This window comes from Hoplias malabaricus, chromosome 8 (genome assembly GCF_029633855.1).
Source record: "Hoplias malabaricus isolate fHopMal1 chromosome 8, fHopMal1.hap1, whole genome shotgun sequence".
Classification (NCBI taxonomy): Eukaryota; Metazoa; Chordata; class Actinopteri; order Characiformes; family Erythrinidae; genus Hoplias; species Hoplias malabaricus.
Genome location: NC_089807.1, coordinates 42,586,149 through 42,613,633, shown reverse-complemented (window position 1 = coordinate 42,613,633; position 27,485 = coordinate 42,586,149). Strand labels below are relative to the sequence as shown.

General features: G+C 46.4%; 1 protein-coding gene across 3 annotated transcripts in view; it reads left to right on the top strand.

Annotated features, from left to right (window-relative positions):
• Positions 1–8,437: 8,437 nt before the first annotated feature.
• Positions 8,438–27,485, top strand: part of fam193a (family with sequence similarity 193 member A) — a 29,632-nt gene continuing 10,584 nt past the window's right edge. For 2 of the 3 annotated variants that reach the window (XM_066679561.1, XM_066679560.1), the window contains exons 1-12: positions 8,438–8,813; positions 14,682–14,750; positions 14,987–15,217; positions 17,871–18,040; positions 18,719–18,886; positions 20,379–20,607; positions 21,214–21,338; positions 21,760–21,907; positions 23,248–23,322; positions 23,450–23,527; positions 23,648–23,766; positions 25,071–25,331. In XM_066679561.1, coding sequence (XP_066535658.1) covers positions 8,610–8,813; positions 14,682–14,750; positions 14,987–15,217; positions 17,871–18,040; positions 18,719–18,886; positions 20,379–20,607; positions 21,214–21,338; positions 21,760–21,907; positions 23,248–23,322; positions 23,450–23,527; positions 23,648–23,766; positions 25,071–25,331 — 1,877 coding nt within the window. In that variant the 5' untranslated portion in view covers positions 8,438–8,609. The remainder of the gene's footprint in view (positions 8,814–14,681; positions 14,751–14,986; positions 15,218–17,870; positions 18,041–18,718; positions 18,887–20,378; positions 20,608–21,213; positions 21,339–21,759; positions 21,908–23,247; positions 23,323–23,449; positions 23,528–23,647; positions 23,767–25,070; positions 25,332–27,485) is intronic. The other variant, XM_066679562.1, reaches the window with a different exon arrangement.

The window sequence follows — 27,485 nt, the reverse complement described above, 5'->3', positions numbered from 1 at the left end:
TACTGAAAAAGAATCAAGATTTTATACACATTCATAATTCCACTGGTGTTTTTTTTTCCACTTTCCTTCATGTTAGAGTTTTCAGCTCTTTCTGTATCCACAGCATTTTACACCTTTTCCTTGTAGCTGTTTGGAATAAAGACACTGTTTTAAGAGGCAAAGGACCTCATGACACTGACTTCTAACTCATTCACTTATACACAGTCATGTCACACACACACACACTAATCCAACACTATGACATGAATCCTATACTCAGTTCCATTCCTCATCGTAACCAGGTCTCTCCGTGTCTCTGTGTCTTTTCAAACCTGACACATCTTCTCCCTTCTTTCTGTGTGTGAATGTGTGCACCTGTTGGTGTAGAAGGGTTGGGCGAAGTTCAGTGACGTTATTAGTGTCAGTAACTTTGTACACACCCTTTACGATCTGTGAATTCAGCTTAATCAGCTGCGTATGAGCACGTATTGACTTTAAAGTGATGATAATGATAATAATACTAATGTTATAAGCTGTTATAGCTCTTGATTATTAGTCATAATACTGGAACAGAAGGAATGGATCATTAACATTGCCCAACCCTTGCGTCTGCATGTACAGTACACAGTCGTGTGAACGTTCTGATCATCATTGGGCCCCCGGTCAAACGATGAGTTTTGTTGATTTTTTAAAATGAACGTAAGAGGGCAGATTGTCTGTGGAGGACTACTTACACGTGAGAGTTTAATATTGGGAATCAAAAGGTGAAGAAGGTGATGGACTGCTCCAGGTTTGTCTTATGTCCAGTACAGTTTAGTGACTACCGTGTCTCATTCTGTAGTGAGGACACCATGTGCTGGACCCCTGCGCTCCAGAACCAGACAGAATGTGTTCTTATTTTCACTTAGAGAATCAACAAAACGAATCTTTAACTATTTATCTGACGGGTCCCAAAACCTTTGGCCATGACTGCGGTGATAATTTAACGTATGTCTCCCCCGTAGAACACAGCTCTAGATAAAGAGAAGCTCCAGCTTTCCCGCCGTGTCCAAGAGACCAACGCTGCCGTCTTCCCGCCCACAAAAAGCTGCACCCCATCCCATGGCGAGGGAGAGGGAGGACGGAGACGAAGACGCTCAGGGAGGAGACGCCCCTCTGCCCTCTCCGACGACTCCAAAGCCCCCCGGCCCATCCCTTCCCCCCAGATCCTGGAAAACTCCGAAATGCTTCCCTCCCCTGCCCCTTCCACGGCCACGCCCACGCCCACCACCCCTCAGTGCGGCCAGGAGGCCGGCTGTGTCCATGCCTTCCAAAGAGAGGAGTAAACACCAAGGGGAGGACGACGACGACAACAACAACTTTACACACCCTATTTAAAATGCATCGATTATAAATTCACTCCCGCTTTTGGCTTCCTTGTAAATATACGTCTTCAGTCCCAATCCTGGAGGGCACGAATAATAATGACTATAAAGAAGGGCGAGGTTATTCAAATGTATGGTAATACAGTCTCATTTAGCACTGATGGACCTAACTGGGTCTTCAACAAGATGCACCAAGGACACCCCATTGTAATGAGTAGATCCAGTGTGAACAAAGCATGAAACAAAAAAGGTACAGGAGGCTAAGGTCACTGTGCTTAATGCCAAACATCAGCTACAATTATATTTCTCTGTAGAAGCTAGCTTTCACGCAATAAACAACACGCACAATTTTGAAAAATGTTTTGCTGTAGATGTGGATTTCTGAAAGGCTGAAAGGGTTAAAATCCCCTTCTTTATTCCTAAAGGGCTCAGTAGTTGGTTTTTCGTACGAATGAAGGAGAAATCTCATGGCCCTCCAGGACTGGGAATGATCCGATTGGTTTCGTTACAGCGCCCCCTTTTGTCTCCATTGTCTCCAGCTGTGCTTGGAACCCTCTCCCAGAGGGAGGGGGAGGGCCAGGGGTGGGTTTTGTATGTCTAATAGATTGTATATATGTGTACATGTGTGCGATGAAGGACGTCCTTTTTGCAGTTGAGCGCCCCCTTTTGATAGAGCGTTTCATGTGTGTTATTTATTGCAGTTATTCAGTCTGACAACCAGAAAGGAGCAAACATTATTTATGAAGTGATTATTTATTATTTTTACGTTTTACATCCTAGAATGTGCAACTTACATAAGACGAAGGACCAAATTGCTTTAGTGTGGAAACGAAGCAGTTTATGCTCCATAGAGGGGGTCCCCAAGTTTATAACACAGTTTCTGACACATCCAGGCCACAAGGTGTCAGTAATAACAGCTGTGTTGTAACATGAAGAACAATAGTTGGTGGAAATGGTGGATTGCTCCAATCATTATGATAATGAAGTGTGTGTGTGTGTGTGTGTGTGGACAGCTGCTGCTGGATATAAGATGGACCATTTTAGTGTTTTCAATCCTGTCAGCAAACTTGTCCTGTTGAAACTTGAAAGCGAGTTTGAAGCGAGTTTTTTTTTTTTCCAGTTAGTTTTGAACCTTTTTGACTCAGTGACTTTAGGAAACGAAGCGCTTGCCTTTGAATGGTGCTGAAGGGCTGAATGTGGATGTGTTAGGAGGTCGTGCCTCACTCTACTGTAACTCGCTGTAATATTGCAGTAGAATAGTCGCAATACTTTCATGTGACTTTGCAAAGGCAGGTTTCATTAAAGGGGTATTTCATGGATTTTTCAGAAATCTAATCATAGTCATTTAGAGTGATTTAATGTGAAACGCTCTGTTCGAGGCTTGCTTAATATGAGCTGTTTACAGTGGTGGTGGTAAGAAACGAATAAACTAAATATACAATGCCTTTACAAGATTCTATACTGTGTTCTCCCTGTGTCTGTGTGGGTTTCCTCCGGGTGACTGTCTGTGAGGAGTGTGGTGTGTTCTCTCTGTGTCTGCATGGGTTTCCTCCAGGTGACTGTCTGTGAGGAGTGTGGTGTGTTCTCCCTGTGTCTGCGTGGGTTTCCTCCAGGTGACTGTCTGTGAGGAGTGTAGTGTGTTCTCTCTGTGTCTGCGTGGGTTTCCTCCGGGTGACTGTCTGTGAGGATTGTGGTGTGTTCTCTCTGTGTCTGCGTGGGTTTCCTCCGGGTGACTGTCTGTAAGGAGTGTGGTGTGTACTCCCTGTGTCTGCGTGGGTTTCCTCCGGGTGACTGTCTGTGAGGAGTGTGGTGTGTTCTCTCTGTGTCTGCGTGGGTTTCCTCCAGGTTACTGTCTGTGAGGAGTGTGGTGTGTTCTCCCTGTGTCTGCGTGGGTTTCCTCCAGGTGACTGTCTGTGAGGAGTGTAGTGTGTTCTCTCTGTGTCTGCGTGGGTTTCCTCCGGGTGACTGTCTGTAAGGAGTGTGGTGTGTACTCCCTGTGTCTGCGTGGGTTTCCTCCGGGTGACTGTCTGTGAGGAGTGTGGTGTGTTCTCTCTGTGTCTGCGTGGGTTTCCTCCAGGTTACTGTCTGTGAGGAGTGTGGTGTGTTCTCTCTGTTTCTGCGTGGGTTTCCTCCAGGTGACTGTCTTTAAGGAGTGTGGTGTGTTCTCCCTGTGTCTGCGTGGGTTTCCTCCGGGTTACTGTCTGTGAGGAATGTGGTGTGTTCTCCCTGTGTCTGCGTGGATTTCCTCCGGGTGACTGTCTGTGAGGAGTGTGGTGTGTTCTCTCTGTGTCTGCGTGGGTTTCCTCCAGGTTACTGTCTGTGAGGAATGTGGTGTGTTCTCTCTGTTTCTGCGTGGGTTTCCTCCAGGTGACTGTCTTTAAGGAGTGTGGTGTGTTCTCCCTGTGTCTGCGTGGGTTTCCTCCGGGTGACTGTCTGTGAGGAGTGTGGTGTGTTCTCCCTGTGTCTGCGTGGGTTTCCTCCGGGTGACTGTCTGTGAGGAGTGTGGTGTGTTCTCTCTGTGTCTGCATGGGTTTCCTCCAGGTGACTGTCTGTGAGGAGTGTGGTGTGTTCTCACTGTGTCTGCGTGGGTTTCCTCCCACAGTCCACAGTGTGAAGGACTGGCGCCCCCTCCAGGGTGTATTCCCGCCTTGCGCCCAATGATTCCAGGTAGGCTCTGGACCCACCGTGACCCTGAATTGGATAAGCGGTTACAGATAATGGATGGATGGATGAATATGACATGGGGCAAAAGTCAATGAAAATCAATGCCTGGATTTGTGACCTCTGGTTCCTACCACCATCACTGTAAAGAAATTAGCAGAGTCAATACGTTTCTCTCCAATGAACCATTTCACATTAAACCACCGTGAATGGCCTGGTTTACATCGGTAAACATCCTCTTTTATAGCCCTCTTTTTTGCTGAAGTATTTATATATAAAGGATGCAAACTTTGTCTTCTTAGGCTCATCTGTTGCTTTCAGGATGTTTGTCTCTTTTATTAGGATCTAACGTATATTGCTTTTCAGGCTAAACATACCAGCACTGTTGCATGACTTGTTCCTGTATAAGTTCATAAAGACACAACTCATACAATAACAATAAGCCTGTAATAGGAAAATACATTTAGCACACTACCCTGTGTATTAGTTCTGCTCTCCCGATATTTACGCACTGCAACTCAGATCCACTTACTCTTCTTTCAGAAAACCACACTATACTCTCTTTGAACTCTAGCATGTTCTCACTGTAGATCTCAGTCTCTCCAGCCTAGATTGTGTCTTGTGTTTTATTTTGGAGTAATTTACATTAGAGACTTGTCAAATGAGTGAAAGGTGAAATACAATAAAGTTCTGATTGTAGTTGTCTATTCTGTGTTTGGTTTTTTGTGTCCAATTCATTTCACATCTTCTTCCTTCATAAGCTGTCACACAGTGGCAAAGACAGTACAGTCCTATTCAGAATGACATTTACGATATTTATTTAGTTCTTTAAAAAAAATAATAAAATCACAAACAAAAAAAATATCTTCTCTCTAGGAAGAGTTTGGTACCTTGTGCCATTGAACGTGGCCAAGAACCGCCTACAATTGCAGGGAATTAAATTTAACTGACATGCATAACAACCAATCACGAGTCTGCTATTTTGGCATGACATGTGGAAGAAGGAGGCAGCACAGTGGCACAGTTACACAGTTCCAGGGACCTGGAGGTTGTGGGTTCTAATCCTGCTCCGGGTGACTGTCTGTGAGGAGTGTGGTGTGTTCTCTCTGTGTCTGCGTGGGTTTCCTCCGGGTGACTGTCTGTGAGGAGTGTGGTGTGTTCTCCCTGTGTCTGCGTGGGTTTCCTCCGGGTGACTGTCTGTGAGGAGTGTAGTGTGTTCTCTCTGTGTCTGCGTGGGTTTCCTCCGGGTGACTGTCTGTGAGGAGTGTGGTGTGTTCTCCCTGTGTCTGCGTGGGTTTCCTCCGGGTGACTGTCTGTGAGGAGTGTGGTGTGTTCTCCCTGTGTCTGCGTGGGTTTCCTCCGGGTGACTGTCTGTGAGGAGTGTGGTGTGTTCTCCCTGTGTCTGCGTGGGTTTCCTCCGGGTGACTGTCTGTGAGGAGTGTGGTGTGTTCTCCCTGTGTCTGCGTGGGTTTCCTCCGGGTGACTGTCTGTGAGGAGTGTGGTGTGTTCTCCCTGTGTCTGCGTGGGTTTCCTCCGGGTGACTGTCTGTGAGGAGTGTGGTGTGTTCTCCCTGTGTCTGCGTGTGTTTCCTCCGGGTGACTGTCTGTGAGGAGTGTGGTGTGTTCTCCCAGTGTCTGCGTGGGTTTCCTCCGGGTGACTGTCTGTGAGGAGTGTGGTGTGTTCTCCCTGTGTCTGCGTGTGTTTCCTCCGGGTGACTGTCTGTGAGGAGTGTGGTGTGTTCTCCCTGTGTCTGCGTGGGTTTCCTCCGGGTGACTGTCTGTGAGGAGTGTGGTGTGTTCTCCCTGTGTCTGCGTGGGTTTCCTCCGGGTGACTGTCTGTGAGGAGTGTGGTGTGTTCTCCCTGTGTCTGCGTGGGTTTCCTCCGGGTGACTGTCTGTGAGGAGTGTGGTGTGTTCTCCCTGTGTCTGCGTGGGTTTCCTCCGGGTGACTGTCTGTGAGGAGTGTGGTGTGTTCTCCCTGTGTCTGCGTGGGTTTCCTCCGGGTGACTGTCTGTGAGGAGTGTGGTGTGTTCTCCCTGTGTCTGCGTGGGTTTCCTCCGGGTGACTGTCTGTGAGGAGTGTGGTGTGTTCTCCCTGTGTCTGCGTGGGTTTCCTCCGGGTGACTGTCTGTGAGGAGTGTGGTGTGTTCTCCCTGTGTCTGCGAGGGTTTCCTCCGGGTGACTGTCTGTGAGGAATGTGGTGTGTTCTCCCTGTGTCTGCGTGGGTTTCCTCCGGGTGACTGTCTGTGAGGAGTGTGGTGTGTTCTCCCTGTGTCTGCGTGGGTTTCCTCCGGGTGACTGTCTGTGAGGAGTGTGGTGTGTTCTCCCTGTGTCTGCGTGGGTTTCCTCCGGGTGACTGTCTGTGAGGAATGTGGTGTGTTCTCCCTGTGTCTGCGTGGGTTTCCTCCGGGTGACTGTCTGTGAGGAGTGTGGTGTGTTCTCCCTGTGTCTGCGTGGGTTTCCTCCGGGTGACTGTCTGTGAGGAGTGTGGTGTGTTCTCTCTGTCTGTGTGGGTTTCCTCCGGGTGACTGTCTGTGAGGAGTGTGGTGTGTTCTCCCTGTGTCTGCGAGGGTTTCCTCCGGGTGACTGTCTGTGAGGAATGTGGTGTGTTCTCCCTGTGTCTGCGTGGGTTTCCTCCGGGTGACTGTCTGTGAGGAGTGTGGTGTGTTCTCCCTGTGTCTGCGTGGGTTTCCTCCGGGTGACTGTCTGTGAGGAGTGTGGTGTGTTCTCCCTGTGTCTGCGTGGGTTTCCTCCGGGTGACTGTCTGTGAGGAATGTGGTGTGTTCTCCCTGTGTCTGCGTGGGTTTCCTCCGGGTGACTGTCTGTGAGGAGTGTGGTGTGTTCTCCCTGTGTCTGCGTGGGTTTCCTCCGGGTGACTGTCTGTGAGGAGTGTGGTGTGTTCTCCCTGTGTCTGCGTGGGTTTCCTCCGGGTGACTGTCTGTGAGGAGTGTGGTGTGTTCTCCCTGTGTCTGCGTGGGTTTCCTCCGGGTGACTGTCTGTGAGGAGTGTGGTGTGTTCTCCCTGTGTCTGCGAGGGTTTCCTCCGGGTGACTGTCTGTGAGGAATGTGGTGTGTTCTCCCTGTGTCTGCGTGGGTTTCCTCCGGGTGACTGTCTGTGAGGAGTGTGGTGTGTTCTCCCTGTGTCTGCGTGGGTTTCCTCCGGGTGACTGTCTGTGAGGAGTGTGGTGTGTTCTCCCTGTGTCTGCGTGGGTTTCCTCCGGGTGACTGTCTGTGAGGAATGTGGTGTGTTCTCCCTGTGTCTGCGTGGGTTTCCTCCGGGTGACTGTCTGTGAGGAGTGTGGTGTGTTCTCCCTGTGTCTGCGTGGGTTTCCTCCGGGTGACTGTCTGTGAGGAGTGTGGTGTGTTCTCTCTGTCTGTGTGGGTTTCCTCCGGGTGCCCTGGTTTCCTCCCACTGTCCAAAAACCCACATTGAAAGGTGGATTGGCGACTCAAAAGTGTCCGTAGGTGTGAGTGTGTGAGTGTATATCATCCTGCCAAGGACTGGCGCCCCCATCCAGGGGGTGTTCCCACCTTAGCCCAATAATTCCAGGTAGGCTCTGGACCCATCGCGACCCTGAACTGGATAAGGGTTACAGACAATGAATGAATGAATGAAGAAGGCAGAGAGCCAATCACAACTCAACTGGAAGAATCCTGACAGTGAGGCCAGCTTAACGCACTGAAAGTATCAGACTCTCCATCAACTTGTGGGTGGAGCATCTGTCGCCGAGGCTTGACCACGACCCAGAGAAGTGGCTGCTTGATTCTGTGAATAAACACGAGTTTCCAAAACTGCTTAAAGACCCCCTCCAGCAATAAGCAAGTTGTTTATCTTGTTAGCATGTACATGTGTGGTTGTTTATGAATGAAATAAGCTGTCAGCTGTATGGCTGAGCATTTCCACTTGAAAGTCCCAGCATTCCATAGAGAGTATCTAACTGGCAGATTATGTTAAGCAGGGTTTGTTACATCATAAGAGTAAGGAACCAATCCCATCAACAGCGGAGCAGATCTTAGGCTCACAGTGGGTTGTGTACAGCCAAAACAAAGTGTGTAGGTGTGAATTACACTCTGTAACAGTAGGGGGAGCCTAGAAGCGAGAAAATCATATCATAACAAAAGAGTTCCTTTAACCCAAGGACAAAGCCTGCTGTTGGGATCAGAATGGGTTAAAAAATTGGGCTCATTTGGCCTCCCTATATAGAGAGTTACCACATGTATGTGACATGGGCAGTCCACTTTACAGCCAGAGACCAAGCCCATGTTGACGTCCCATTCAGGTGCAGCTGTCTCTGTAGATGTAAACAAGTCTGTTTTGCAAACGATTTAGACAGCCTTGGACTACAAGCGCTACTTTAAATAGAAAACTACATTTCCCATCAGCGCCCTCTCCGCCATGACGCCAGCGCGTAAGGGCGTACACTCTTGTGAGTTGGCCATATTGGAATGTGAAGCTCCGGTAGCGCTTGATTTTATCTGGAAAAAACTATAAAAATAAAGCTAAATCTCGACCGTAGCTCACGAGCAGAGCCCCGACTCCTCTGCCGACACGTCGCCTGCTGTGGACGGACAGCTGTCTGTGTCGTTCGTGCGGAAAAACGACATAAACATGAGCCCTACGGATGCGAAGCGGGGAGCGAAACGAAGAAAGAATAAGCGCGGCGCGGGCGGAGGGAGCAGCAGCGCCGGCAGCAGCGCCGCAGGAAAGTCCACTGCTCAGAGCGCGGCCCGGGCCACTGCAGCCGCGGCGACTCCCTCCTCAAACCCTGGGTTTTTAACCATGTCGAGCGGAGACTCCGGCCTCAACGGAGAGGTGGGTGTCGTGTGATGATCATGGGGCATGGCATGTGCAGACGATGCTGAAGTTTGTTTCTTTTATTAAGCTGATTCTTATCTGAGTTCTCCGTTCCACCTTAAATACTGCAGCAGACTGCCGCACTAATTAAGGTGGCACGGAGAATTCAGATGATAGTAACGTTTAGAGCTGGGCAGTATGACGACATGTCTTATTTATCAGTGTAAACAGTGTGTTTATGAGGGTATGGCCTGTAAATCTGTACGTGGGGATCATCGAACCCAATGCCTCTATTATATAAAAGACATCAAAATCCTAAACCTTGGGTTTGGTGCAGTACTGTGTGTGAAACACTGAATGCAAAAGCTTGTACCCACAGTGTTTTTAAATATGACACCACTATTGCGCTGACAGTGTGTGAGAATAGCTGGACACTAGAGGTAGGCAATACGAGATCTTTGTATTGTTATTGTGACAACAGCTACCGAGACTTAAAGGTGCACTACAGAGTTTTGTTTTTCATTTTCCAAGATGTTAAGATTAAGTGTAAAACGCGAAGATTGTGATTTAAAATGTTATTTCAGCAGCGGCATCGGCGCAAGTGCGTTCTGTGCATCAAAAACCGGTTTGGAAAATGGGGAGCCCTCTTAAATGGAACGTCCGTCTTTGTTTTTGTGGTTCGCCTGCTTGGCCACTGGAGGCTGCCTTGACTAATGCAGCGGTGTATCGGCCGGTTAGAGGGATGTGCGGTCTTTGGCGTTTAGATCGGTGAACTATAAGCGACAGGCACTTTTGGTGAAACTGCCTAGCGCACCTTTAAACAACACTGGACTGTGTGTTTCACTATAGAGAGAGCACAGTGAAACCTGTGTAATTCGATACAGTGCAGTTCAGTGTAAAAGTGCTGAATGCAAGTCATAGTACTGAGCGTTGTGTTTATTATTATTATTTAATCTGTTGCTACTAGTGTGTAAGATGTATCAGAATATTCTAATGTAGATCTTCAAAATGTCAAAATGCCATATTATCAACATCTAACAGGAAAGGTTTACTAACTTCAGTCAGAGCTTTAAAGGCTGGACCAAAGGTTCTCTTCACACAAATAACCAACTCATTTGACTGCCCTTTGACTTAAAAAGTGGGTGAAAATGCAGAACAAACCTAAAGTAGTCAGTGGTGGCCTTCAGTGTGTGTGTGTAGCACTGACTGTCAGTACGTTTTGACACTGGTACCTACCAGGACCCGGCTATCCAAAAGTATCTTGAACTCATGAGCATCCTACCTGGCAGAGAGAGTATTGACCGTCGTGCTTGCACTGCAGTTTAAGAGTATCTTTAGTGCTACGATGCTGCTTTTTTTGGATTAGTGTTTTAACAGCTGATCAGAAATGCAATACACGTAGACAAGGGTATACTCTCTAAACAGCCTTTTTTTTCCACCTCAGACCTGTCACACACAAGGTGGGTAGCTTTGTCTCAACCAGAGCCCTATAAGGTGCACTGCAGATAAAGGTCTTCTGCTGTTCTTCTCCCTAGATCAGTTAGGTCAGTGGTTACCAAACCTGCTTTTAGAGATCAGAGAGAGTGCAGATCCACACACCTTATCTGAAGATCTACAGGAGCATTTAAACACCCGGCATGGGAACTCTCCAAGGTAGTAGATCTCCAGGACCAGGATTGAGGAACCCAGACATTCGTTCATTGTCTGTAACCCTTATCCAGTTCAGGGTCGCGGTGGGTCCAGAGCCTACCTGGAATCATTGGGTGCACGGTGGGAATACACCCTGGAGGGGGCGCCAGTCCTTCACAGGGCAACACAGACACATTCACTCACACCTACAGACACTTTTGAGTCACCAATCCACCTACCAACGTGTGTTTTTGGACTGTGGGAGGAAACCGGAGCACCCGGAGGAAACCCACACAGACACAGGGAGAACACACCACACTCCTCACAGACAGTCACCCGGAGGAAACCCACGCAGACACAGGGAGAACACACCACACTCCTCACAGACAGTCACCCGGAGGAAACCCACGCAGACACAGGGAGAACACACCACACTCCTCACAGACAGTCACCCGGAGGAAACCCACGCAGACACAGGGAAAACACACCACACTCCTCACAGACAGTCACCCAGAGGAAACCCACGCAGACACAGGGAGAACACACCACACTCCTCACAGACAGTCACCCGGAGGAAACCCACGCAGACACAGAGAGAACACACCACACTCCTCACAGACAGTCACCCGGAGTGGGACTCGAACCCACAACCTCCTGCGCCACCGTGCTGCCCCGGAACCCTGACATATCTGTGTTAATTATATGATAGTTAGTGAAGACCAGTGAAAGTCAGTTATCTAATGGGAACTGCAGCGGTAAGATTAAGCATTGTTTACTCATCGTGTATCAGTGTGTACAGCTCCATGCACCAGTTCCGGCAGGTCAGTAGAGGTTTTTATTTTTTAATTCAGTTGGACTGGACCACAGATCCAAGGGCATTTTAACCTCTTCAAAAAACCGTGGCAGGTTTTATGTGCTGGATGAAAATGAATGAGATCTCTGTCGTGTGGAGATTTTACAAATGGGCAGTTTATGCTGAATGCGAATATGGATTTCTCTCTGGTTAATAAGAGACCTTTAGTTCCTACTTGAGACTGGAGTTTTAAAGCCAATAAACCCTTCAGTGTGAAGAGGATTAAATTGCCAAGTTTACTTTTTATTTATTTACCTTATAGACAAGTGATTGGCTTTGCATTGCAGTATTTTCTGGTTAAATCGTGCTTACTAATTCATATATACATTAGCATGTTCGCTAGTATGATAGCTTTATAAACTGAGCCAGAAGTGAAGACTGTCCTATAGCATCGTCTGTTACCATGTTTGCCCTCTGAAATTTCCTCCAGGTACGTAATGACACTGTAATAAACTGCATCAGATGTCCAGCGCAGTTGCAGTCTTACCTGAAGTGTTCTCCATATGTTGCCAAGGTAACAACATCTGTAGATGAAGAGGACTATTATGTTGACTTAAGAAAAGCAGCAGCACTGATACCTTGGCCTGATGTTAACAGCTGAACTATGGCCCTCTTGATTACGTTCATATTCCTGTTCAAAGACACGGTAATGTTGTAGGAGTTAAAGACATTGTGCTCCATACAGAACGAAATGGAAGCGGTTTGTAAATTCAGGTCAATTCTTAATAATCTTAGTTTATATCTCAAAGAATTTCAAAGTGCTTATAGCTTTTTTTCCCCATTGTGTGAAGGCATTATAATATCTCCAAAGTAGTAACGTTATAGGAGAAGGAAAAAAACCTTCTTAAATTTGTTGGAAGTCAATATAAAATATTTTGGAACCAGGCGGCACGATGGTGCAGCAGGTAGCGTCTCTGTCACAGCTCCAGGGTCCTGGAGGTTGTGGGTTCGAGTCCCGCTCCGGGTGACTGTCTGTGAGGAGTGTGGTGTGTTCTCCCTGTGTCTGCGTGGGTTTCCTCCGGGTGACTGTCTGTGAGGAGTGTGGTGTGTTCTCCCTGTGTCTGCGTGGGTTTCCTCTGGGTGACTGTCTGTGAGGAGTGTGGTGTGTTCTCCCTGTGTCTGCGTGGGTTTCCTCCGGGTGACTGTCTGTGAGGAGTGTGGTGTGTTCTCCCTGTGTCTGCGTGGGTTTCCTCCGGGTGACTGTCTGTGAGGAGTGTGGTGTGTTCTCTCTGTGTCTGTGTGGGTTTCCTCCGGGTGACTGTCTGTGAGGAGTGTGGTGTGTTCTCCCATTGTCTGCGTGGGTTTCCTCCGGGTGACTGTCTGTGAGGAGTTAGTGTGTTCTCCCTGTGTCCGCGTGGGTTTCCTCCGGGTGCTCCGGTTTCCTCCCACAGTCCAAAAACACACGTCGGTAGGTGGATTGACTCCTCAAAGCGTCTATAGGTTACGAGTGTAAGTGTGAAGCACTGATACCTTGCGCCTAGTGATTCCGCGTAGGCTCCAGACCCTCCATGACCCTGAACTGGATAAGCACTTTTTGAGCATTTGTCTTGGTCCATTCACGTGTGTTCAAGCTGTAAACATTTTAGTGAACTAAAATTTGACTAAAATTGATAAACATGTTTTTCCCTTGGAAAATAATGGTATTCAAAACAAGAGAAATTACTTGAATCACTCTCCATTGAAATATACAACATCCTGCTCCTGTAAAGTTACCACAAGTTTTTGTCTCAGGAATGGCAATAAAAAATGGATGTGAAAACAACAATTTGTTTCCCAGGTCCAGCCGTAAAGCCAGAGGTACTCAGTATGCAGGCTCCAGTCCAGGTCCAAAGCTAAATGCTATTTATTAAGTACCAGCATCAAAACTCCAAGGATTGGAGAAAAACATCCAGTGCAAACTATCTCCATTCTTCTTTTCTTTTTCTTTGATGCAGTCACAGAGTTGGCAAAACATAATGGCAATGACTTGTGCAAATTATTCTGCACAGAGTCACGTGGACAGTGAAAACCACTGGTTTAGGATGAACGATTCATATTTGATTACCTCTGGGCGATATTATCAACAAGTACATCCACTACAACAATATATACGGTTATAATACTTTAATATTAGCTATAATAGCATTACTACTACCCCTGCTAATAATAATAATAATAAACAATAATATTATGCACTGCTGACATTATACCCTTCTGGCTGCTGGTGGTTATGCAGAAACAAATGAGACAAATCGAACTGCCTCAGGTCAAGCTACGTAAAATGTACAGCACCGCTGCCAAGGGGTTGGCAGTGTTTGCAGTGATGCTGGTATGTCTTCAGGGACTTTAATTATCGGAAATAAACATGACGTGGTTGGACTGGAGGACCAGGCAGTGGCTTAAGGCCTAGATTTCTGGAAGATATCACCGTGACTTATGACAGACTGCAGATATGGATGCATTGAATGACTTTCATTATTCTCAAAGCATTCCAAGAGCAAAGAAAATATCTATAGGAGCTGTCCTCGTGATCTGTGCTCACTGCCAGTGGTGCTAGGTCAACACACGTAGCATCATTGCAGTAGAGGGTTAGATTTGTATTTCTGTTTTCTAGACAGAGGACTGTGGTGTGTTCTCTCTGTGTCTGCGTGGGTTTCCTCCGGGTGACTGTCTGTGAGGAGTGTGGTGTGTTCTCCATGTGTCTGTGTGGGTTTCCTCCGGGTGACTGTCTGTGAGGAGTGTGGTGTGTTCTCCCTGTGTCTGCGTGGGTTTCCTCCGGGTGACTGTCTGTGAGGAGTGTGGTGTGTTCTCCCTGTGTCTGTGTGGGTTTCCTCCGGGTGACTGTCTGTGAGGAGTGTGGTGTGTTCTCCCTGTGTCTGCATAGGTTTCCTCCGGGTGACTGTCTGTGAGGAGTGTGGTGTGTTCTCCCTGTGTCTGCGTGGGTTTCCTCCGGGTGACTGTCTGTGAGGAGTGTGGTGTGTTCTCCCTGTGTCTGTGTGGGTTTCCTCCGGGTGACTGTCTGTGAGGAGTGTGGTGTGTTCTCCCTGTGTCTGTGTGGGTTTCCTCCGGGTGACTGTCTGTGAGGAGTGTGGTGTGTTCTCCCTGTGTCTGCATTGGTTTCCTCCGGGTGACTGTCTGTGAGGAGTGTGGTGTGTTCTTTTTGTGTCTGTTCAGGACTTCTTTTTTCCTAAAATGCAAACAATATTTGCCCTTAACCTTGTGAAACATTTCTGAACACTCAGACCTACAGAAGATGGTTTTGGTGTGTGTTAAATGTGAAGATGTTGTTTTACGTACCCAAGCTTTACATTATTGCTTGTTGTTGTAGGATCCTAGGTGGATGTCTATTATCCTATAAGGCCCTTGTAGTTCTTACTCGAGAGTGGTGTGGATTGAGTAATTATTGTTGTCGTTATTTTCTCCAGGTTCCAATGAATGGTACGCCACAGTTTTCCGAAGGGCCGGTGAACTCAGACTTTTCCGGAGTCCTTCAGGTAACAAGCAAATCCCTTTCTCTCTTTGCATTGAGTTTACAGAGGCTTGAGATAGTTTGCATCTTTCCTGCGTTTGCACATTAGTTCCCTCTTGTTTTAGGTGGATACTGTACTATTCTGCAGTTTTCTCCTTTCTCACCATCCTCTAAATGACCTGTCCTTGTGAACTGCCATTCACACACATTGAGCTTTTCCCTATAGAGATGTTACAGATGTGTGTTCTCTCTCTCTCTCAGACCCCGTTCACTTTCGGCCTCAATCAGAAGGCCCCCTACACCACAGGCGATCGCTGTCTGCTATGTCGCAGTGAGCGGAAGGACAGCATTTTGCAAGAGTCCGGCCAGAACGGCACAGGCCAGTCTCCCAAAGCCTCCACTGCCCTCCAGTTACCCCTCTACGTCTGCCCCGACTGTAAACGCACTGTGGAGAAGGACAACCGCCAGCCCCCTTCGGACCAGTCCTCGTTGGTATGTCTCATGAGTTTCAGATGTGGAACACCTCATGGACCTGGCTTGTTGCTAACTCACCAATTCCTTAACGTGTGTGCATTTAATCAATTGCTCCACAAGGGGTGCTGTTCGGTGCTTTGCAACAGTAACATCAACAGAAACTAAAAGTGGATGGGTTGAAGCTTATGTCCTGAAAATGTTGGAAAGTGTTGATCAGTGCTGGCTGTGCACAGACTTAATAGTTCAGACAATGCCCTCGACCGTATAACATGTCAAATAGGGTTTTACCAGCTTTCAATTTAATACAAGCTTACCATAAAAGCTCTTAAAGGTGTTTGATTGTGCTTGTTTTAGCAACTATCGCTATGAAACATGAGGAAACAAAGGTGAGCCGAAGACCCCAAAATAATCATTTTCTCCCAGATCCCTGGCCTTCGTGTCTTAGCCTCAGTATAAGAAGAGTTGACTCTAGGGAACGTCAAGTCTTTTAGCTGTTGATGTTATTAGGAAAGTCTCTGAGAGCTCTGGTTTCATATTAAAGATGGGTAGGTTTACAGTAAATGGTTTTTTTTTTTCTGTGTAGAAATGTTCCTGGAAACCTTTCTGATATGCTGCTTTTCATTGGCTCAGTATCCAAACATCTGCATGAATTAAGGCGTGATTTATATAAATGCTATGTAAATGAGGCCTGGTGTTTGATTTTTGCACATAATTTGATTTGTCAGCGGTGCTAAAGTGTTTTTGGTTTATATACGAACGTTTCATAAATAAGATGATGAAAAGTTAGTACGTCTTGAAAAAAATTTGTGTTTGTTTTATTTGATGGCGGACCGGTGGAGCAGCAGGTTAGTGTCACAGTCACACTGCTCCAGGGACCTGGAGGTTGTGGGGTCGAGTCCCGCTCCAGGTGACTGTCTGTGAGGAGTGTGGTGTGTTCTCCCTGTGTCTGCGTGGGTTTCCTCTAGGTGACTGTCTGTGAGGAGTGTGATGTGTTCTCCCTGTGTCTGCGTGGGTTTCCTCCGGGTGACTGTTTGTGAGGAGTGTGGTGTGTTCTCTCTGTGTCTGTGTGGGTTTCCTCCCGGAGACTGTCTGTGAGGAGCGTGGTGTGTTCTCTCTGTGTCTGCGTGAGTTTCCTCCGGGTGACTGTCTGTGAGGAACGTGGTGTGTTCTCCCTGTGTCTGCGTGGGTTTCCTCCGGGTGACTGTCTGTGTGGTGTGTTCTCCCCGTGTCTGTGTGGGTTTCCTCCGGGTGACTGTCTGTGAGGAGTGTGGTGTGTTCTCTCTGTGTCTGCGTGGGTTTCCTCCGGGTGACTGTCTGTGAGGAGCGTGGTGTGTTCTCTCTGTGTCTGCGTGGGTTTCCTCCGGGTGACTGTCTGTGAGGAGTGTGGTGTGTTCTCCCTGTGTCTGCGTGGGTTTCCTCCGGGTGACTGTCTGTGAGGAGTGTGGTGTGTTCTCCCTGTGTCTGCGTGGGTTTCCTCCGGGTGACTGTCTGTGAGGAGTGTGGTGTGTTCTCCCTGTGTCTGCGTGGGTTTCCTCCGGGTGACTGTGAGGAGCGTGGTGTGTTCTCTCTGTGTCTGCGTGGGTTTCCTCCGGGTGATTGTCTGTGAGGAGTGTGGTGTGTTCTCTCTGTGTCTGCGTGAGTTTCCTCCGGGTGACTGTCTGTGAGGAACGTGGTGTGTTCTCCCTGTGTCTGCGTGGGTTTCCTCCGGGTGACTGTCTGTGAGGAACGTGGTGTGTTCTCCCTGTGTCTGCGTGGGTTTCCTCCGGGTGACTGTCTGTGAGGAGTGTGGTGTGTTCTCCCTGTGTCTGCGTGGGTTTCCTCCGGGTGACTGTCTGTGAGGAGTGTGGTGTGTTCTCTCTGTGTCTGCGTGAGTTTCCTCCGGGTGACTGTCTGTGAGGAACGTGGTGTGTTCTCCCTGTGTCTGCGTGGGTTTCCTCCGGGTGACTGTCTGTGAGGAACGTGGTGTGTTCTCCCTGTGTCTGCGTGGGTTTCCTCCGGGTGACTGTCTGTGAGGAGTGTGGTGTGTTCTCCCTGTGTCTGCGTGGGTTTCCTCTGGGTGACTGTCTGTGAGGAATGTGGTGTGTTCTCTCTGTGTCTGCGTGGGTTTCCTCCGGGTGACTGTCTGTGAGGAATGTGGTGTGTTCTCTCTGTGTCTGCGTGGGTTTCCTCCGGGTGACTGTCTGTGAGGAGCGTGGTGTGTTCTCTCTGTGTCTGCGTGGGTTTCCTCCGGGTGACTGTCTGTGAGGAGCGTGGTGTGTTCTCTCTGTGTCTGCGTGGGTTTCCTCCGGGTGACTGTCTGTGAGGAGCGTGGTGTGTTCTCTCTGTGTCTGCGTGGGTTTCCTCCGGGTGACTGTCTGTGAGGAGCGTGGTGTGTTCTCCCACCGCCACCCTGAACTGGATAAGGGTTACAGACAATGAACGAATTAATTAATTCATGTTTTATTTGAACTTTGATATATATCATTTTAAAATGATGATCTGTTTTCTGCCCAGAAAATGTATGTATATATATATATAACATCTGCAAAACATCTGGTGAATGTGGCTCGTACCTGTTTAAGGCCGATGTTTACAGGCTACTTGCACATTTTCACTGTCACGAGAATGTGATGTTGAAACTCTTTTTAAGCAAAATAACCAATTCACAAATCACTTCCTCTTTTTTATGTAGAATCAGGACTTTTTATTGCACATGCCAGTGGGTAATGGCGGATTATCCCAGGAGGCAACGGGAGCTAACGGAAGGCTAATCGTGGGGGCTCCTACTTTACCAACGCCGGACCTCAGCACGCCAGTCTCAACGGACACAGTGTGCAGCTGCGAGGCCTGCAACGAGAGGAGGTGACGGAACTAGAACTAATTCACTAACTTTCTTTTTGATCTTTACCTGGAATTTCTTTCTCCCTGATGTTAGTCAGTACCATTTTTCATCTGTTAGCACCGTTCCTTCAAATCACATGGTGATACCACACAGAGATGTTAAAGGCTAGAATATGCTTCCTCAGATGCATGTGGATTAAGCCTCCACTTTGCTGCCTGTGTGTTTGGAGGAGAACACTAACTACTAGGCGCTAAGGTTGTCTAGCATCATGCCTTGTGAGAGTGGAGGTCCCTCAGCTTTGGACCCATCACCAATAGGTTGTCGCTCATCGTACTCTCTTACTGTAAACACTATAATGAATAAATAACCCCGTATTTATCTGAAGTTGGGCAGTTTGTTTGATTGTCAGTCATCATCATGATTTTGGCCTAAAAGGCTTACAAGGCTTTGATATGCAAATTAGGCTCTTAACTAAATACAGCACTTCTTACAATGTGCTGTGAGTATACTGAACATTCATGGAGTGTTTTTTAATGAAACAATGTCCAAAAAACATGAATAAATCATTGATTCTGGGCAAAGTACAGCAATCTAACGTTAGCCATGACCCGTTATTGATTAATAAATGTCTTTTTAAAATAGCGCATATAATAGTAACGCAGTACGTACTGATCCATTTTTCCGTTTTACTGAATCAGGGAGATCACAGCGGAATCAGAGCGAGAGTCCCAGCAGCTGCAGAATCACTGGTCAGAGGTACGCTACCTCGTCCGCTGCATCTACCGACAGACAGGCACTCCACTGGCCGATGACCAGGATCAGCCGCTGGACAGAGACAAAGAGAGCATGAAGGAGCTGGTGGACCGGTCAGTTCTTTCTACTCTTTTTAGGGTTCTTCTGTGCTTTTTGAGATCCTTCACTGTCATGCGTTTGGAGCTTTTCATTGTCTCACATCTGCAGATGTTTAAAGGCTAGGCACCAGCTCTATGAAAGTGTCAAACAAATAAATACAGTGGAATTTGAGTTCCTAACTTGTGTTTATTGAGAGTCAGAAAACATGTTATTTCTTACTAATTGAAGGAATAAGGTTTAAAAGACCGTTGGTCCCCCCCCCCCCCCCCCCCGGTGTTGGGAAACTCTAATAGGCGTCTTGCCTGTGACGTAGATGGTGGACAACAACTCTAGAAGCTGCACTTAATTTAATGCAAAATGACGAAAAGGTGTGTTGTTTTTGGCTGCAATCATTCAATGTACAGTGGGACATCTGTGAACAAATGGCCCAAAGATCCCAAAATATCCAGAAAATGGACTAAATTTGTCCACTTTAAACGGGCACTTTGGAAAGGACCATCCGCTCACTCCGTTATCTGTAGCTCATTTCACTGGCGCTTTTCCAACAATATGGGCATGTAAGGACACCAACGAAAGGTGTTCAAGAGCCTCTGTAACATGGAGGTAAACAGGGTAAGGACACTCACTTCGCCTGTTTTAGTTGGTGTTAGTTAACGTTAGCTTGACTCGCTAAACTCGGTGTCTCAGATTATACTCGGCTACGTAGCTGCATTACGGAGGTTTATAGTGTCGGATGAGTTCGAGTTCGACTTCGATCACATTTACAAGAATAACGGTACCTCTACATTTGAGTTTAGCTTATTGCTAGGCTATTGTCATGAATAATGTTGGTTATTTAGCTAGATACTGTCATAACAGTCAGTCATAACGGTGTTTTACCGCGGCGTTGTTCAGCTGTTGTCCACCAGTGACGTCACGGTCGCGTTCGAGAATTTCCGTAGCGAGCTTGGGTTTTTCCGTTAATTTAATAAAATTGTCAGTTTTAAAGTAAATTAAGCTGCTATTTTCATTTTAATTCATACTTATATCTGTCAGTAACTACAATAATGTGGAATATTCATGGAGGACCATTAAGTGGTGCTTAGCCTTTAATATTTTCCATCTGTCAGAAAGTGGCCACTTTTTTTTTAGTTACTTAGTGAGTCAGTGCCCCCCTCCAGGGTGTATTCCTGCCTTGTGCCCAATGATTCCAGGTAGGCTCTGGACCCACCGCGACCCTGAATTGGATAAGGGTTACAGATAATGAATGAATGAAGTAGTGAGTGAGTGAACTCCTTTACAGCCAAATTACATACTACCACTTTCTGTAATGTTACAACTAAGTAATAGTTTGTTTAAATGTTGTTGTTGTTGCCCTGCAGTGTGAGAAATGTATTCTCCTCTGAAGCTGTAAACATTGATTTCACCGTGGTGATAAACAGACGTGCTGTTTGTGTTTCAAACCCTCTCTTGAGTCCTCACTACATTTAGTTTTAACATATGTATTGTTGTCTTTATTTAACCCAGGCTTTGTGAGAAGGACCCGTATCAGCTCTACCAGCGGCTGGAGCAGCAGGCGCGAGAGTACGTTCTAGAGACCAAGGTCCGGTTGCTCAAGCACTTGTCGGCTGGCTCCGAGGCTGCAGGGGCCACTCAGGGCCCCCCACAAGCTCACCAGTTCATCTCTCTGCTTCTGGAGGAGTACAGTGCCCTCTGTCAGGCAGCGAGAACCATCAGCAGCTTTCTGCTCACTCTGGTGAGTTAGTATTATCCGGCCGAACAACTGTGCCATAAAGCTACTGTTTACTCTAAATCTAAACATCCACCATCCATCGGTGAACTCACAAATGCTCCTGTGGCTGCCATCAAGTCCTCACAGAGATGTTCCAGTGTCTGGTGTTTTCCCAGAAAACCAAGAATGATAAAAATCTTATTCATTCTTTTGGTTGAGCCTGTGTTTTTCAAACTTTTACTTTATTCAAAGACATATTTATTTTTTCAGAACGGTTATTTCCTGATGCTTCAGGTCTGAACGCCACTTTTATAGATATTTCCCTTTTAATTTCTTGCATTATTTAAGCACTGGTCTTTCCCCGATGTATAATCACTGCTGACGTTGCCACGGCATTTCTTCCTTCTTCCCAAAGTGAGTTTCATTGAAACTGCCCTGAGTTTCACAACTCTAAGAAATGATAAAATTACAAAAGCTGGCTGCTGATGTTCAAACTACTCATAACTTTTATTCATGGGGAATTTGATGGATACATCGCCTGAATTATTGTGTAGAGAAAAGGCTGTTGTTGAGCTGTGACATCTACAAAACTAAAATTCCAGTTCAGCATTTTTTTTCTGTTGTTTACAGGAGAATGAGCATCTAAAGAAGTTCCAGGTGACGTGGGAGCTTCACAATAAGCATCTGTTTGAAAGCCTGGTGTTCTCCGAGCCCATTTTGCACAGTAGTCTACCTGCTCTTGTGGCACAGCTCAAGTATGATTTGTTCTCTCTCTCTCTCTCTCTCTCTCTCACACACACACACACTGTCTGTCTCTCTCTCTCTCTCTCTCACACACACACACACACACTGTCTGTCTCTCTCTCTCTCTCTCTCATACACACACACACACTGTCTCTGTCTCTCTCTCTCTCACACACACACACTGTCTCTGTCTCTCTCTCACTCTCTATCTCTCTCACACACTCTGTCTCTCTCACACTCTCTCACACACACACACACACTCTTTTTCTCACCCTCTCTCTCTCTCTCACTCTCTCTCTCTCTCTCTGAACCTGTTTGCTATTGAATTTATTTTCCATTTTAAATCTTTGATCATGTTTTCATGTTGATGTAGATACAGTCCTAATGGTAAATGTTTACTTAGTTTGTGTATGTGTGTGTGTGTGTGTTCAGGCAGGGTACAGCGTCTCATGACTCATACAGTGAGGACATGTACAGGGCACTGCTGGACAGTTTGCACGGCCTGGAGCAGGAGATGAAGGCAGTGGCGGTGGAGTGGATGGAGTGTGAGAAGAGGATAGACGACTACGTAGATGAACAGGTTACTTTCAGCAAACACTTCAACTCAATCCCTTCGAGGCTGGACTCTGCACTGAATGAGACACCTTTCATTTCTCTCTGAACCTCTTTATTCATAAAGGCTTTTAGAAGATTTTTTTCTTGTTTTTGAAACATGAGTTTAATTTGATTTTAAAACCTTATTGAATGGCTTCCTCAGGTCTGTATTGATTTAGTAGTTAACAGGAAATCAACAAAGCTTCCGTTTTACAATCGAAACACAGAAAACAGTATTAAAACATATACTCATGCTTTTTCTTTATAATTAACTACATTTTTTGGACCATGAATATGACCATAATTTATTATAAAATACCAGAATGTCAGATTTACAATTTTTCAGATTCAAAGCTTGCAAAGATTCAATCATTGGACTTTTTTTTAATCAAATACTGAAAAAGTAAATTAATAATATTCATTCATTATCTGTAACCCTTATCCAGTCCAGGGTCGTGGTGGGTCCAGAGCCTACCTGGAATTATTGGGCACAAGGTGGGAATACACCCTGGAGGGGGCGCCAGTCCTTCACAGGGCAACACAGACACACACACACACACCTACGGACACTTTTGAGTCATCAATCCACCTACCAACGTGTGTTTTTGGACTGTGGGAGGAAACCAGAGCACCCGGAGGAAACCCACGCAGACACAGGGAGAACACACCACACTCCTCACAGACAGTCTCCCGGAGGACACCCACGCAGACACAGGGAGAACACACCACGCTCCTCACAGACAGTCTCCGGGAGGAAACCCACACAGACACAGGGAGAACACACCACACTCCTCACAAACAGTCTCCCGGAGGACACCCATGCAGACACAGGGAGAACACACCACACTCCTCACAGACAGTCATTCGGAGCGGTAATTGAACCGACAACCTCCAGGTCCCTGGAGCTGTGCGACTGTGACACCTACCTGCTGCACCACTGTGCTGCTCTAAATAAATAATAACGCTTTCATGGATTTCAGTAGCATCCACTAATGCAGGATAAAGCCATATGTCAACTATGTTTAAAATGCCCAATGATTCCAGGTAGGCTCTGGACCCACCGCGACCCTGAACTGGATAAGGGTTACAGATGATGAATGAATGAATGAATGAGTAGCAGTGAATTTTGTCACTACTGCCAGCCCAGAGTCTCCTTTTGCTCGGTCGGTGTCAGTGTGACAAGGACATGGCTGTAATCAGATTAAAATTGCAGTATTTTTCTTCAACTCCTCTGTTGAAATAAACTGATTTTTGAATGTAATCTCTACCACTTTACTCCATGTTTAATGACTTACAGAAACTTTCTCTCTCTTTAATAATTTCCAGTTGCTGTTTAAAGTTGAAGGGCAGAACCTCACAAATCAACGGACAGAGCCTCATAAATCTCTAATTAGTAAAAATGTAAGTTGCCTAGGTTTTAATTTTTTATTGATTTCTCTTTTCCAGTCCTGCTTTGATACTACTATGTAATAAATAGCCATATAACACTTAGTCTAACCAAGTAAACCTCACCCTTTATTTGTGCTAGATGTCTTTAAGAACTAAGCAGCGAATGCTTAAAGAAGACGGAGAGATCTTCAAACAGAGAAGGTTTTTTGAAGAGCAGGTAACGCTCACTAATTCAGAGCACTGTGTACTTTGAATGTATTCGACATTTATCAGCTGATTAAGTAGGTATCGGTGTTAAATGGAATAAACCAATGTGAAATCATGATATTTTCTGCAGTTCTTACAGAACAGTAAGAAATCTCTGGCAGGAGACAGCACTTTCACAGACACTGTAAAGCAGATGCTATCCTCCAGGCTCAGCATCCCAGACTGCCCCAACTGCAACTACAGACGAAGGTGCGTTTCAGACTGCGCTGTTCTGTGGCTGTAAAACATTGTGTTTACGTTTTGATCTTGTCTTTGAAATCCCCAGATAATATTTACACCATGCCAGACTCGTTTGTGCTACATTTATGTACAAAAATGTTCATCCGTTTAAAGAGTGTAACTGTCAGTTCACCGTATATCCACTAGATGGAGCTGCTCAGTCTCTGACAACAGTGGAGTAAGCAGTGGTCTTTGAGACCAGTCTGATCTCACACTCACTCGTGATATAGTCGCATATTTCCGACATTTTATGCGACAATATCACAATCATAAGTGAATGGGTAGTTACCATAGAGACCGTTGCCCCGTGTTATACGACAGTAACACAACAACTCCTCCTCATTAAGGCGTCATTACCATAAGTTAATACCACGGTCTTATGTTTATTTACGGAAAATATAACGTTACTAAGTCATTATTTGCTAAAATGTCGAAACAAATAACGGCTGGAGAAATGTCCTTTTCACCTTTTGAAAATTAGTCAAAATAACGTTAAATGTAAGAAATGTTCACGTTAGAGTTAAAGCTAAAGTAGGACACCATAAAATACGTTATGCCTTTGTTGGATTAAGAACCTACGTTTTGTAATTCGCATTATGCTTTTTACTAGTTTATATGAGTGATGACGCCTGTAAAGAGGAGGAGTTGTCGTTTACTGTCACATAGTGTTTCTATGGTAACTACCCATACACTTGTGATTGTGATATTGTCGCATAAAATGGCGGACATATGTGACTACATCAGGAGTGACTGTGAGACCGGGTGGTTGAGGCTATTAAAGACATTGGCAGAGAATATCACCAGTGAGAGCATTTGATGAATGTCATTTCCAGTGCATTTTGGACACCTGCTTCAAAAGGGTGTTACCCACATCATGTGTGAGAACTAGCACTGCACCGGGATGTGAGGCTTGAACTATTAGCTACACACACCTCATGAGTTTCCAATGGGACTGCTCCGGTTCTCCCTCATCAGCAGGCGTTATCCAAACGTGCACAAATGAAGGCAGTGTATGGACAGTAGGCTCCATCCTTAATCACTATTTTTTTAGAATACAGTGTTGTTATTTCACTTATTTTATGTTGAAACTGGATTTTTTTCTCAGTGTCAGCTCGTTGTCAGTCGTGCAGTAGGGGTCATATATATGAACATGAGTGGTCACACATGAGGGGATACACCTGTTTATAGATGGGGTTTCCTCTTTACGACAGGAAGATAAACGCACTTCTTTCAAGTCAAAATGCTGTCTATTTTAACCTTCTCTCCTCCGTCAGGTGTACGTGTGACGACTGTAGCCTCTCACACATTCTCACTTGCGGCATCATGGACGCTCCTGTGGGGGAGGAGCTGCACCTGAAGCTGCCTCTGCAGACAGAGCCTCCTCGGGATTACCTGGCTGAGGTGCATCCTCCCAGCATGTCCTCTGGAAGCTGTGGATCCGGATCAGGGTCCGGATCGGGCTCGGCCTCCAGCTCCCCCATCACCATCCAGCAGCACCCCCGCCTCCTCCTGCCCCAGGACGGAGCCCCCACGTTGTGAGTTATTCCCTATTGACTTGGTTTTACAAACATCTACCAAAATGATCAGTGTTTACAGAAGCAACCCACAGTGGAGACTGGTTATTTCAGGGATGTTCAACTTTCTTGACCAGTAGTGGGCGCTACAAGTACACCGTGCTGTTGCTCTGTTACAGAATGTGTGTAAAATAACTGAATTAGACTTAAAGACTACAGCTCAACTCTTTGAATAACTTTAATAACTGCGTGGTGAAAAAACGTTGTGTGTCATCTTTCATATTCTTCATATCCTGTGTGTGTGTGTGTGTGTGTGTGTGTGTGTGTGTGTATGTGTGTGTGTGTGTGTGCTCATGGCAGCAAAAGGGACTGCCTGAGTGTTTCTTCACCTGCCAGCTGCACATGCCGACCAACGCATCAGGAAACTGTTAGAAAACATCTGAGCTGCTTTAGAATGAGCTCATAATGCCTGCACTGTTCTTAAGACACACCCCTGCAGATTATTGGACTAAGTCATGTCCAGTCAAAGACAGGCTTGGCTCTGTACACGTTGCTGTTTTGCTGTTATGGAAATGCCCTTTTAAAACCCAGTATTCAAGATAAGTACTGACTGCTGGTGTTGTAGCTGAACATATGCTGGTAATAGGAGTGTATGTTCGGTTAAATGTATACACATCTACACAAATTGCAAAATGGCCACAAACATTGTTCCAGAAAAATAGAAAGGTTCTAGAAACATTGTACTGTTGTTGTTAATACGAATGCTTCAGCAATAAATAAAAAAAAGCAGAGGATACTTTGATAAAATAACAGATATATTGGTGACTGTCTGTGAGGAGTGTGGTGTGTTCTCTCTGTGTCTGCGTGGGTTTCCTCCGGGTGACTGTCTGTGAGGAGTGTGGTGTGTTCTCCCTGTGTCTGAGTGGGTTTCCTCCAGGTGACTGTCTGTGAGGAGTGTGGTGTGTTCTCCCTGTGTCTGAGTGGGTTTCCTCCAGGTGACTGTCTGTGAGGAGTGTGGTGTGTTCTCCCTGTGTCTGAGTGGGTTTCCTCCAGGTGACTGTCTGTGAGGAGTGTGGTGTGTTCTTTCTGTGTCTGCGTGGGGTTCCTCCAGGTGACTGTCTGTGAGGAGTGTGGTGTGTTCTCCCTGTGTCTGAGTGGGTTTCCTCCAGGTGACTGTCTGTGAGGAGTGTGGTGTGTTCTTTCTGTGTCTGCGTGGGGTTCCTCCAGGTGACTGTCTGTGAGGAGTGTGGTGTGTTCTCCCTGTGTCTGAGTGGGTTTCCTCCGGGTGACTGTCTGTGAGGAGTGTGGTGTGTTGTTCTCCCTGTGCCTGCGTAATTTGAAGCTGAAATCCCTTGGTTATGGACTTTAATCATTAACTCAAAGGCTAAAAATAGGAAGGAGGTGTTTAACTGGCTACTCACTGTTAGAAACATCATTCTACATCCTGCTGTTTTGTTCTAAAACCTGCAACTGCTCTTGACTAATTTGTTAAAAGCTTGAAACTAGTTTTTTTACAACTGTACCTATATGTTAGTCTCTATCTCTCTCTTTCTTTATCTCTCTCTTTCTATCTCTCTCTCTCTATCTCTATCTCTGTCGGTCTCTCTCTCTCTCTGTGTGTGTCTCTGTCTGTCTCTCTCTCTCTCTCTCTCTGTGTCTCTGTCTGTGTGTCTCTCTCTGTCTCTCTCTCCCTCCCTCTCTCTCCTCTCTCTAGGTCACTGTCTCTCTCTCCCTCCCTCTCTCTTCTCTCTCTCTCCTCTCTCTTTCACTTTCTCACTCTGTCTGTCTGTCTCTCTCTCCCTCCCTCTCTCTCCTCTCTCTAGGTCACTGTCTCTCTCTCCCTCCCTCTCTCTTCTCTCTCTCTCCTCTCTCTTTCACTTTCTCACTCTGTCTGTCTGTCTCTCTCTCTCTCTTTCTCTCTCTCTCTCTCTCTTTCTGAGAAGGACACTAAAGTGTGTTATGTGGAGATATTGTGTATGTAATAATCATGTACGGTGAGTCTGAACCTACTGAGATTCTGTAAAGGGAAGGCATAAACCCCCCTGTGTAGCAACAGAGGACCTCAGACCCTAGAGCTGAGCAACTGCAAAGGCTTCCTTTTAATGGTTCAGTTTTCCCTGGTGTATTTATGGAGGCAGTGATTGGAGGATTAAAAGAAACCTGTAGAAGAATATC